Source organism: Montipora capricornis, chromosome 2, assembly GCF_036669925.1.
Source record: "Montipora capricornis isolate CH-2021 chromosome 2, ASM3666992v2, whole genome shotgun sequence".
Lineage (NCBI taxonomy): Eukaryota > Metazoa > Cnidaria > Anthozoa > Scleractinia > Acroporidae > Montipora > Montipora capricornis.
Window position 1 is genome coordinate 47,802,404 of NC_090884.1, and position 12,947 is coordinate 47,815,350.

A 12,947-nucleotide genomic window follows, 5' to 3' on the forward strand; every position below is an offset into this window, starting at 1 on the left:
GCTCCATTACTGAGCAACAGGAGACTAGTGGGAGCTATGCCACTAACCCTTAAACCCCATTCTCGTATCTTATGTCTGCGCATGACCCAAGGCTCTGGGAAACTGTACGTAGGAGAACAAGCGCCATAGGGTTCTTACAGCCAAAATTGGCTATTTGAACCTTAGGGCACCTGGTCACTCCTGATGCTAACATGAATGCACCAATCAGAGATGCTTTCCATTGTCCCTCAAGAAAACCAATTAGAGAACACTTTGTTTTAGAGTTCCCCAGAGCTCTTCTCTCCCCCAGTCGTGCAAAAGAGAAGAGTTCTTGGGTCAAGATAGCCTTAAACCCTTGAGGGGTTCGCCATTGAGCACTAAAAGCATTTGCCTGTTCACAGAGTAAAATTTATGAGTGGCAATCTGCAGGGAAAGGTTTCAAGACTGGGAGTTTGAGTAGATGTTAATAATTACTTTTTTAAGCCATTGATGGATAAAAATAACAATATTATTTGGCAAAGAATGAAGTGATCCTTGCACTCTTAACTGGACAATTTGAGCAATTGTCTGTTATAGTCAACTGAAAAATTCAGGTGGCTCCAACTACAAAATTATTGCTCAAATTGTCCAGTTAAAAGTGCAAGGATCACTTCACTCTTCAAATATATATATCAATTTCTTATTTTAAAAAAAATTGCTGCGCCTTAGAACCGAAAAACTACGGTAAATGTGCATACATATATTATATATATATATATGCACATTTACCGTAGTTTTTCTGTTCTAAGGCGCAGCAATTTTTTTTAAAATAAGAAATTGCTTGTTGGCCCCAAATGTCATCTAAACTCAAGGTGGTCTTGTAGCTGAGTATCTTCTTGCTACAAAACTCGTGCAGCAATGGGCCTTTGATCCTGTGCCATTGTCTTGTCCAGTCTTCCCCTTCGTGCGATTCCAAAATGGTGGCCTCACACCAACAGACTGCACTATCTTCTGTAACCGACGTGTTCAGAACTTCAGAATCTAATCTAAGTAGTGAAAGCGTTGACAGATGGTTCTGCCTCTTATTGCTAATGTAATTTAACACTAAACTGCGCTGGAACATTTATGTGCATGTCAAATTCAATCAACTACTCAGAAAAGAAACCACACAAAAACTACTGTATTTGATTTAACTTCATGTTGGAGTATTTTGGGACGTTTCTACGGTGTGATGTTCATCTACAACCATCGGGGACAAATTCTTGTCTAGAACGGACGACTCGTCATCTATCATTAAATCAGTAACCTCAAAAGAAAGGGCTTGTTCTGCAGAAAAGATGACTTGGTGTTTGTTTGAAGCCATGTCCTTGAATTCCCCTTCTTCTGGAAGGCAACTACCCACAGATAATCATATGCTGCCTGTTTTAGGAGCCTGTTGTGTACTTTTTACTCTTAGTCATTGGTACTAAAGTACTAACCTATATGTCCAGTAAACTACCCTTACCAGTGGCGTGTATTACTAATAGCGTACCCAAAGAGAAGCGTACCGGTGGCTACCTTTTGGCCTATTAATCGCCATTCGATAGCATAAACCAAAGATTAACCGAAGATTCTGCACGTACTAACGTTATTAGTAACATACTAAGTGTACGAACAACCAATGAACAATCGGCCTAACAATCGGAATAGCACTAGTACTAGCATACTAAGCGCCGCCTCCATAAGTGAAGATTCTACATGTACTAATTGTGATTATGCACTATGAACAACAGGTGATCAATCGCCCTAACAATCGGAATAGCACTTAAGTACTAGCGTACTAAGCACCTCCATGACCGAACATTCTGCACATACTAACGTTAAATTACGTACTAAGTGTATGAACAACTGACACACAAAAGCCAATTAACGCTAATCCAAGATTAAAAATTAACCAAGGAGTTTATTTCTCTACTCTCATATGCTGCTCAACGCTGATATTCGGCAAAACTTTACATTAGAGGAAGTCAATCTTGAAAAACAAAATTAAGCAAAAGGACCTTTTACGAAAAAGTGGAAAACACGAAACAAAAGTTTACACTAATCCTGGATTAAGTTAATCAGCTTTTGAACAACCAGCCCAGAATAGCACTAGCACTAGGGTACTAACTGAATATTCTCAAACTCAACCTATATACATGTACTAGCGTACGTATGTACTAAGTGCACTAAGGGTTTGGCAATTGCCGGTTTTTACTGTCACACCATCATCAAAAGCATTGAACAAATAAAGTCAAGAATCAAAGAGATGGAAGAAGATGAATATTCAAACAGTCTCGCAGAGGTTCAGGTCAGTGCGATGTATTCGAAGAAATGTTTTACTCTAGTTTCATAAGGCTTTGTACGGAGACACCATGTTTGTGTCCTTCTGAGGGGCACAGATATGGCCATCGGAAGCTAACAAAAACATGTGTCATCGTGACTCGGAGTTTTGCTACATGTATAAAAAGCCTGTCTACAGTTGTCTTCTGAGGGCTCATAAACATCTACATTTATATGAGTAATTATTCTCATACAAGGACTGTTCAGATTGCGAAATCTCAGCGCATAAATCACTTTTTAAACCTATGTGACAATAGCATCCCACGCGGACACTTGGGGCTTTGTCACGCATTCCTCAATCACGCCACGAATGTCTACTGAAACGAGACACACATTCCTTGCCCTTTACTAAGTAACTGTCATCTGGAAATCACGCTCATTCCGGCATTCCAAGTTCCGGTGATCAAATATATAATAATAATAATAATAATAATAATAATAATAATAATAATAATAACAACAACAGCAGAAACAACAACAACAACGATGACTTTACAGTAAGACTGGTAACCATTTGGCCCCCACCTGAATAGGCCATATCCAAGTTCATGTCTGCCTCCTCTTCAAGGCGAGTCTAAGTGTGAATTTTTGTGATGGTGATAAGTTCTACAGTACCTTGCTTATGAATGAAAACCAATTATCATGTAAGAAAAACTTCGCACTTGGACTCGCTTTGAAGAGTATGTAAACAAAAACAAAGGCATGGCCAACTATAGAGTCCTTTCAGTGAATTTGAATGGGCAGAAAGGGTTAAGAAAAGTTTTGCTGGTGCACTCGTAGGTCACTGTCATAGGTGGCAAAGGTAAATTTCAGGCCCAGTTAATGAATTAAGGATGGTGCCTACTATTGTTATTGTGCATGCGTTCTGTGCATCTTGAGGTACTCAGGTTTCCTATGGGTGATTGTTACTAATAAAGGGATATTTTTGCATGGTTTAAAACTATGCACAGAATGCAGAACTTAGCAAGTGCTCTTGGTATACAAAAAGAAAATTGGGTGTAACCATGCATTTTTCAGAGATAATTAAGCTTCAATTTGGAAAAGAACAACATACTTTGTTTGGATTTTAAAACCTTTCACAAATATTGTTGATCAACTTAAAATTATCATTGCAAAAAATTTCTTGTTAAGATCTGCTTTTCCTGCATATTTATAAACTGCACCAAAATACCTTTGAATTAAGGAGGCTCAAAAGAATTTTAGTTGAGCGCGCACGGGTAAGCCACACACCCAATTCTAAAAGCTGCTCGCGTCAGCTCATGATTCAAAATGGGTCACAAGAAATAAAAAAATACCCCTAGTTCCGCTCACCTTTCTTCTAATTCCTACAATGTATCTATGCACGGTATATAAATCCTAAACCATAAACCATAAACCATACGTGGAATATAAGTAGACATCTCCTATTCACGAAAACTATGAAAATTGTACACAAACAGTTTGATGGTCACTTAAATCCGTTTGTGTTGGCCTGTAGCTCCACTCGCGCGCGCACTCAAATTTCACTGTACCGTTATTTAAAAAAAAAAAATCTTGATTTTAAGGCTCCAAGAAATGCCTTATATCGTTGCCATGATAACGTTATTTTGGAGGAAAATGTGATGTGAGAAATCTATGATGGGTATTTTAATACCCTGGCCAAATTTTGTCCTGATAACTGTATCTAAGGACAAAATATGTTTATTTGTTTGAAAAAAGGAGAAACTATTTCGAGCCTCCTTAACAGGTTAAGGGATTTTGCCATCACTTCAGGCCTGAAAATAATTAACTATCCCCTTTATACCACCTTTTGACGTTCCTGTCTACCAGTATGCTGGAAGTGCAGCGGTCTGTCACATGGCCCGGCTATTTGTAGTCTCCTGTGTAGAATAGTACTTTCCAGATGTTGATGCAAACTAGCTGTCATCTTCTTCACCTTGCTCTGTCTCCTGAACACCATACTTCAGCTTTCCATCTGCACAATCTCTCCCTCTGCCTTCTATGAAAACAACAATAAATATGAGTAAGACCTTAAGTTAAATTCATGTTTTCAATAACAATGATTTGGATTTGAAAATTATTCATGAATTGATTCTTACATGTAGATGTGATATGTAACTGACAATATTGCTGGTCACTGAGGTACATGTACATGTACATGAAATGTAAGATTTTTTATTTCTGTAGTTTGGAATACCTAAGAATGACCTCAATCTAAAAACTTCTACCTTCATTCCTTGGGATCATTTCAAAGAATTTGTCAATCACTACATTGAACTGGTCCTTCCACTTGTATTCTTCAATATATTCATTCTTAAGCTGCTCAGCTTCAGATTGACATGTTTGGACATCTTTTACTTTGATCTTCTTTATCTTCTCTGCCCAGATCTCTGGATCTTGAGAATCCACTACATACTTACAACCAGAATTTAGCTTTTTTAGAGCAATGCCAAGTCCACAATTTCCACTGATGAGAACTGGCAGATTTGCAGATATGGCACGAAGACCACTCATTCCAAAGCCCTCTACCCTTGAGGGCTTGATGAGCAGATCCACTTCGCACAGTAATTGGCACCATTTGTCATTGCTACCAGAAAAATTCCGTACTGTCAATTGGTTCAAGCCAATTCCTTCTTTGAGCATGGCTTTTTCCACAGCATCAGTGTCATCACTTGATTTCACAACAAGTATAAGCTGAAATGATGGATCTTTCAAAATCTTGAAAGCCTTTGCAGCAATGTCACAACCTTTGACTTTAAAATACTTGGCTGAGGCACTAATCAACACCCGAAATATTTCATGAGAATTCTTAATCATAGCACGCACAGTAAGGAATTCCCTAGGAATGTCAGGCATTAGGGTCATAACTTCCTTTTGCTTTCCAAGATATCGAAGGGCAGCCTCGTAAGCTTCTGCCACTTGAGGACCTACAGCAAGCACAAGGTCGGCTTTCTCACAAAGCTTCAACTGTAGATCATGTTCTGATTCCTGGACATCTGTACTTGGTGCTGGCGCTTCCAAATATTTCTCCAGTTCCTTACTGATTGTGTGCAGGACAAGGACCCACTTGCACTTCTTTGCTTTTGTTATAACTTGGGCTTGCCGTCCAACATTGCGACCATAGAAATGCATTATCAAGATATCAATTTCAAGATCATCAGGTGGGAAAGCAAGTCGCTCATTGACGTCGTAACCATCATAGACTTCTGCATCGTGTAATGCAACATTCAGATCTGTGGCATGATCTCTCTGTTCTTGTGTGTGACCAGGAACGAATCCAGTGACTTTGACTCTGTCATCAGCAGCAAGAGCAGTTTCTAACTGCCCATTCATCATAATGTCCCATCCTTCCACATTTGATGCCAGTGTAATCCTTAGTGTCATTATATTTGCCTGAAAGGATATAATAGTTTCAAATTTCCTTTTGATGTACAATGTTGCAGCATCTCACATGGATTTACATGTATTCTAAAAGCTTTGGCTTCCTCTGGAAGTGGAAGGGAAGAAGATAACAGGGCTCGAAACTAACGGTAGCCAACTAGCTACAGGCTAGTGAAATTTCAGTTTAGGCTAGTAGATTTTGAGCTTTCAGAAGCCAATGGGGTTAGTAACTGTTGTGAAGCAGTTGAGTTCTGGATGAAAACAAAAATGAACATTATTTTGTATGAATGGGGCAGAAGAAGAGAATAGAAACTAACAAAAACAGAAACTGTGAGTGGATTCTATGGAATTTACTGCCTTAGAAAATGATAAGCAGAAAAAAAAACTGAAGAGGCAAATGCTGATTACACTTTCCCTGCGCCCCGTTACGAACGATTAATCAGACACGTGTGAAATCATGTGGAACTTTTCGGCTGCTGTTGAAGCCTAGTTTCCATTTTAAAAGCGTAACTCCGTCACAAACAGTTGCAAGCACCTTCCACAAACAGTTTGCGTAAATGGAAACACCTTTCCCGACCAATCATCGATGATCGCAAACAAGACGCAAGAGATAGAAAATTCTCTATCATTACGTGTTGTTCGCGACAAGTAGCAAGTGAACGCAAAAGCCACCAAACAATGATAATTATGGAAACACAATTGTAAATTGTTTCTGATTGTTTGCGATCAATCGACGATAACTTTTATGCACGTGATATGTTTTGACGAATAGTAATGAAAATCACAGTGATTGATTCCGAAAAACCATTCAAGCACAAAACACAAGGATTGCTGTTAAACGTATCAAAAAGAAATCTTATATGATCCCATTCTGTCCTTCCGAATTTTCTTTTTATTCAATTTAAGATATTATTTTCCCGCATTCCGCTGCTTTTGTGCTTAATGCATAGAATGGAGCATTCACGTTGAAATTTCAATTGCAAATAGCTCCATTTATAATCAATGGAACAGCCTTTCCACGGACCTCCAAATAAGCAGTTTAGTTTTATGTACAGACGGTTTATTTCTTAATTTACTTTATTCCATGTTTTCCATACTCCACTGCATTTGTGAGTTGCAAAGATATCATGGCAATGTCTCTGTGAAAATTGGCCTCAAGGCCGCATAAACTTTGCCTTTGTGAGAAAAATATGGGAAACCGTACACTCCAGCTTATTTGCGCTGCTGTTGTGAGGATGGATATGACAATGTGGAAATATTTACCAAAAGCGAGGGTTGTGTTTGCAAAAGTGGAATTTTTTTCGTGATAGTTTTCATTCTCGCCACCAGGGCCTCGGATCGACCCAACTCTCTGGAAAACTCTATGTAGTGAGAACATGCATCATAGGGTTCTTGTAGCCAAAAATTAGAGACGCTTTTGATTGTTCTTCACCAAAACGAATGAGAAGACAATTTGTTTCAGGGTTCCCCAGAGCTCTTCTCACCTTCAGTCAAGAGAAGAGCTCTGGGGTCGAGATCAGATAGTTTTTACAAATGAACGAAACTGCTGAAGACGAGACTGGCTAGTGCAAATTTAGATTTGGCTAGTGAAATCAGACCTGATACTAGCCACTAGGCTAGTGAGCTGAAAAGTTAGTCTCGAGCCATGATTTCTATGAATGCGTAAATGAGTGTTGTTGAGTGTTGCAGCGTTTATATATGTAAACAGAAATCAAGTGAGGCCTTACCACTGTGAATGTGATGAATGGACGGAGAACCTTTGCTGAGCAACAGCATCAGGAACTTCTTTTCGTATCAACCAAGGAAAGAGAAAAGTGGGAATCAAACCCACAAATCTTTGAACCCTATAAATCTCTTTCAGAACAGACCCTTGACAGAAAAGGCATAACTTTCAAAATTTTGCTCAAGGTTTTGAATTTATTCTTATCATTTTCCCAGGGGGAAAATAGCAAAAAAAACAAAAAAAGATAGTAAAATCATTATAATAACTAAAATCAAAGACAAGCATACATCACATTTGCACGTACCACTGTAAAATGTCCATGTTAACAAAAACAGTCCCTACAATAGCTAACTGCAATTTGCTAAATGAAACAAAGTGAAAATCTGGATTTTGTGAAATGTACATAGAGAAACTTTGTACTTTGCAATGATATCCACCAGCAGTAGGTCAAGTCACTTCTTATGACAAAATAAAACTTCACTATGTGTGATTTATTCATGTGAGTGACCTCAAAGGAAACTAATTCTCGATCTCATCCAATCGTAAAGGTTTCCTATTGCCTTATTTGATCGGGTAACCAGGCAGTGGTACTATGTGATTGTTTTATTTTATTTTGATAAGCTGGCCACTGTCACTTATGGGTCAAAGATCAGAAGATCTTGCCACAAGATATTTGCATGATGTGTTGACATTGAGCAATTCAGCTTGGGCATTTAGTGTAGGTAATCAAATGATTTCGAGTGCAATTTGGAATAAATAAGCACAACTGAATTTCTTCAAAGGCTAACAAAATTGCAATAGCTCGTAGGGCAAGTGCAATTTGCTGAAAAAATTTACAAGTGATTATTTATTCCGAATTGCATGAGAAAATCATGTGATTACTTAATAATATACATGAAAAAATTTGAGATGCTTATTAAGCAGAAGCAACAAACGGAAAAATTGTGCCATCCAGGGCTTGCGTATGATCAGCTATCTCTGACTTTGCTTGCCCATTGCCCAATCGAAAAGCAAGAATTCTGTGAGTAAAGTGCACTGTGTTAACACATAACACAATGTCTCACTTTTTTTACAATCCTCGAATAAACGCCGTGTTCTTCTGACTGGATGCGGCGTTTAATCGAGTAAATACGGTAATTTTATTATTATTATTATTATTATTATTATTATTATTATTATTATGGTCGTCCGGAAATGCTTAATCGAGTAAATAAGGTACAAGAAAGCTTTTACAGAAGAAAAATATCAACAAAAGGTAAAGCTTGACATGCTTTATTTGCGTGGGAAACAGGAAATGCCACTTTGAAGTGTTGTTATCTTTAATTCAGTCAGGCCTCTGGAAATGCATTTTCAACACCTCGCAGTTGAATAGTTTTTGCGCAGTATTCTCTCCATTATCGTGCTAGATTCGTCCCTAAATTTCGCCCCTGACAAGTTTGGTCAACGCTTGATTAGAGGCTGTCTTGTTTATGCACCTATCAATGTTAAGCCCCTGGGGGGGGGGGAAGGCCGGGCATAGGAGGGAGATTTGACGTTACAAGTTTGCCCGTGGTAGGGACTTTTGATCATTCGTTGAGTTCCGGGCGTCGGGACTTTTGACTTTAACCGTTTGAAGAGTGGGGTCCACTGACGCCATCTTGGCTGATCGCCATCTTGAATGACCGAGAAAGACTGAAAAATAGTACCGCCATTTTGGGATTACCCAGAAGTCACTAGAAGCAAACCGATTCTCTGCGATTCCCTCAACGCCATGAGTGAAAGAGTGAATCTGCTCTACATTTTGTAAGACAAAGGTCATCGAATCTTTTTAACAAGGTTGAGATGTAATCCAATAGAAAAGCCTTTGTTTGCATTGTGTTCTGGTGCATCTTTTTTGCATATCTTTGAATATTCATGAGTTTTCTTCCTGCAACTTGTGTATGCTTGCTTGAATTCATAAGCATACTAAATGTATTTAATTAAATTTACCATGTAGGTTCTTGTTCAGTACGGCGAGAGCCATAAGACTCTGGTAGGTGGTGAGAGTTTTATCAATACGGTGAAAACAGAATTCAAAATTGATATTGACGATGAAATCGTGGTTCAGCAATTCAAAGACGAAGTGGCAGATCATTCTAAGCTCCGGGTGCCCCTGGGGTGAGGAATTTGCACTTTTTTCACCCAGGATGACTTCCCTGGGGCCGGGCATTTGAACAGAAAAACTGATCTGAGTTCAAATCCCCCGCCTATGCCCGGCCTCCCCCCCCCCAGCAGCTTAACATTATTGATACGTGCATAAAGACCGCGTGCTTTGTGGTGTGCTTCGTTTTCGAGTTAGGGTGCTTCGTAATCGACTTCGGTGCTTCATTTTCGACATAGAGTGCTTCGTTTTCGAGTTTCGGGGTGCTTCGTGCTTCGATCTTCGTTTTCGAGTGCTTCGTTTTCGATACTACCGAAATAATCGGCCGCTTTCAGAAGACGCGAAAGCGTTGCCCCTCATGAAAAGCTCTAATTAGTCTCGCTCACGAAGTCTCACAAAGAAACCAATACAGAACTTAATGTATAAGAAACTTAACGCGCTACTATCACGAAGCAAAGAATAACCAGTTAAAATCAAACTTACCGTCGCCTTGCTTCCGATCCACACACGAGTTCACCAACGTTGTCAATTCTGGAGCATAATGGGACCTTTGCGGGTAGGGGTGCACCCCTTGAGTATCTGTATTTTGCTGGGGTTGCACGTGACGTCACAAAAAAATAAAATACAAAACTAAAGAGTCTTTTGCGTTTTTATCTCAATCAGCTACAAAAATATATCTGTTTGCATGTTTTCAGCTCGGTACCGTGCTTCGTTTCGAAAATAGAACAGTTTGAATTTCAGAGTTTTTCACAGTGCGTGACATGTTGACGGCTTTCGAAAAACATGCCAGTTGCATAAAAACATCGATTTCCCTCGTGTTTTTGTGGCCTAAGCAGCCAATATACTAACGACCGTTTGCTAGGTCATTATACAGCAGAGAGTGTTAAAGACAGCCAAACTAAATTCCATTTGTTTCTACAGGTTTCTGGCCGCCATGTTGGTGTACTTCAGCAGTACACCAACATGGCGCCTCCATACTAAACTCTACAAATTTGAGTAATAAATTTCGCCGAATAACTCAAGTACGGAATATCGCACAGCCCTGAAACTTGGACCCGTTGTTTATTTATTCCTCTTCTATAACATTTCTATTTGTTGACTCAATTTTTTAAATGGTAAGCGATTTATGTTTTCACTTGCGTGACGTGCAACCCGAATAAGTCTTGGACGCAAGTCACGAAACCCTCCATGTCACTGGGGACGGAGGAGGTGCAATTTACGAAATCAACCCTTTCCCGAGTTGACTAGGAGTATAAGCGGCGAAGGCGGGACTGCTTGTCAGTCCAGACATCATGTAGACTCTGAGTCAGTCGACAACCGCCCCCTTCGGCTCGGTTGACTGACCAAAGCGGGAGGAAGGGAGTGCTAGCAGTCTAGACATCACGCCACCTCACTCGACAAAAAGTAAACCCCCGACACCTCCCCTACCCAGGGAAAGCAATGCAACGGGGAAGAGATTTCCCAACCGAAGAATGCAAATTTTGGTGAATACCTCATCCCCAGGGGACTGATCTTTCTAAAGTCTGAAAGAAACCATGTCCACACATTTTTAATTTGCCGCTTAGTACCTTGTAGTGGTTATTGTCTGGCTGACGTTTCGAGCTCGCAAAAAGAGAAAAATTCGTTAGAAAAACTTAGTTTTCCTGTTCCTCACTGCCACCGAGGGAAGCACCACAGTTTCTCTAGAAAAGGGGGAAGATAAGTGCGAGGACATGTCACTTCACCCTTTCGTCTTTTACACGCAATTCAAATATATGAATTTATTTCAATGAAAGAAGATTTATAATGTCTATGTGCGATCGATGACCGAACTAAAATTCATCTCAATTATCAGATCGCGTTCTAATATTCTTTTCTGTCGCAAACTGAAATTTCGGGGCCAAGAGGGCCGGGTGAGTCTGGGGACAAGAAAGTCCAGTTCTCTCTCTTTCGTTTCAGTCGGGTTCAAGATATAAATATAAAACGAGATGGCGTAGTGTGTCAATAAGTAATATTTTGACTTGGGCAGGATAGTCAACCACTTCCTCGATATGGCAGAACGTAGCAAAACACGATCAAAAATCTACGAGAGGTTAAACAACCCTGAACTTCGCTGCAAAACCGGGTAAGTACCCGCAGACATTACGAGACTAGACTAAATTTGCGCGATCGAACTTGCCTTTCGCGACAGAACGCGGTGTTTAATCATTGTTTGTCGCTTCTTCCTGTTTGTTATGCCGCTTTATTAAGGACCCGAAACCTGAGAGAGTAAGTTTTCATATCACGATCAAATCCTTGCTTCGGCTGAAAGCTGGATTCACTAAATATGTATAATCTGTGATAAAGGTGATCATGCCAAGTCATGCACTGGCTGAACACATTTAATGAACTTTGAGGTTTCATGCGTTTAAGACTGGTGTACTTTGGTTGTGTACACACATATAAATCATTTCCAAATGCATTCTTTTCAAGTCGGTGCTTACGAGGTAATTATAACTTCATGCGAGTTCTAAATGAGGCCATTTCCTTCTTGGAAGGAGTGGATTTTCGTGTGACATTCATGTGATTTCCGTCACAGCATGCGAACTGACTTTGATAGAGTAATTTGGTTTCTTATTCAATACATTGTGGCAATGTCCATTTATGGTCATAGCACACTCAATATTCGTTGTGCATACCCAACAGATATCCTGCGATATACGTAAATTTTTGTGTCGCGGAGAAAAATGGTAGTTTTTCCAGCTTTTTTTCCCAATAAACATAGAAAATTGTGCTTTGAATAATAAAACAATCATCCTGCTCAATCTTTAGTTCTTATTAACCGAGCGGGAGGTCTGTATGGGAGAATCTTGACCGAGGTCGCCAGATTCTGTCAAAGTTTCTTGGTCATCCTCTCTTTTGTCATCATGCTGTTTGGCACTGCCATAAATAAATATTGGTAGAAGAAAATACTCAATATTTTTGCATTTCAGTTTGCATCTTTTCACCGCAAACATTACCCGTGTAGATGCCGGTCTAGATGGGAAAATCTAGACCGCGGTCAATATCGATTTTATCCAATCAAATTCGTGAATTTTGTAGTTCCCAGTCCTTGTGAGACGGAGCCATATAATAATTAGTTCTTATTAACCGAGCGGGAGGTCTGTATGGGAGAACCTTGACCGAGGTCGCCAGTACAGACCGAATGCAGTGAGGTCTGTACCAGCGACCGAGGTCAAGATTCTCCCATACAGACCGACCTAGCTCGGTTAATAAGATGTTTATTATATGGCAAACAAGAAAAATTTAATTAGTTTAATGTAACAGGTTTGTACTAACTGACATTTTGATTGCGAACGGCGATGAGTAGCGATGAGATGAACTTAATTCTGTCAAAGTTTGCTCGTCATCCTCTCTTTTGTCATCATGCTGTTTGGCACTTCCATAAATAAATATTGGTAGAAGAAA

General features: G+C 39.6%; 2 protein-coding genes across 7 annotated transcripts in view; one reads left to right on the forward strand and one right to left on the reverse strand.

Moving 5' to 3' along the window:
• Positions 1-1,334: 1,334 nt before the first annotated feature.
• LOC138038066 (uncharacterized) lies at positions 1,335-10,123 on the reverse strand. Of its 6 annotated transcripts, XR_011130180.1 has the most exons (5): positions 10,005-10,123; positions 4,527-5,691; positions 4,044-4,297; positions 3,417-3,506; positions 1,335-3,372 (listed from the first exon to the last, which is right to left on the reverse strand). XR_011130180.1 is itself a non-coding variant. In XM_068883885.1 (4 exons), the coding sequence occupies exons 3-4, from the start codon at positions 5,680-5,682 to the stop codon at positions 4,215-4,217; spliced, it is 1,239 nt and encodes a 412-aa protein (XP_068739986.1). In that variant the 5' UTR covers positions 5,683-5,691; positions 7,407-7,548; positions 10,005-10,068; the 3' UTR covers positions 1,335-4,214. The 6 variants fall into 6 exon arrangements, 3 of the variants coding, with proteins under 3 accessions (XP_068739986.1, XP_068739987.1, XP_068739985.1); XR_011130178.1 differs by having other exon boundaries at positions 1,335-3,506; XR_011130179.1 differs by having other exon boundaries at positions 1,335-3,506; positions 4,035-4,297.
• A 1,331-nt stretch (positions 10,124-11,454) lies between these two features.
• Positions 11,455-12,947, forward strand: part of LOC138024697 (rab5 GDP/GTP exchange factor-like) — a 22,284-nt gene continuing 20,791 nt past the window's right edge. Inside the window, exon 1 of the mRNA XM_068871920.1 lies at positions 11,455-11,625. Within this exon, the coding sequence (XP_068728021.1) occupies positions 11,552-11,625 (74 nt within the window). The 5' untranslated portion in view covers positions 11,455-11,551. The remainder of the gene's footprint in view (positions 11,626-12,947) is intronic.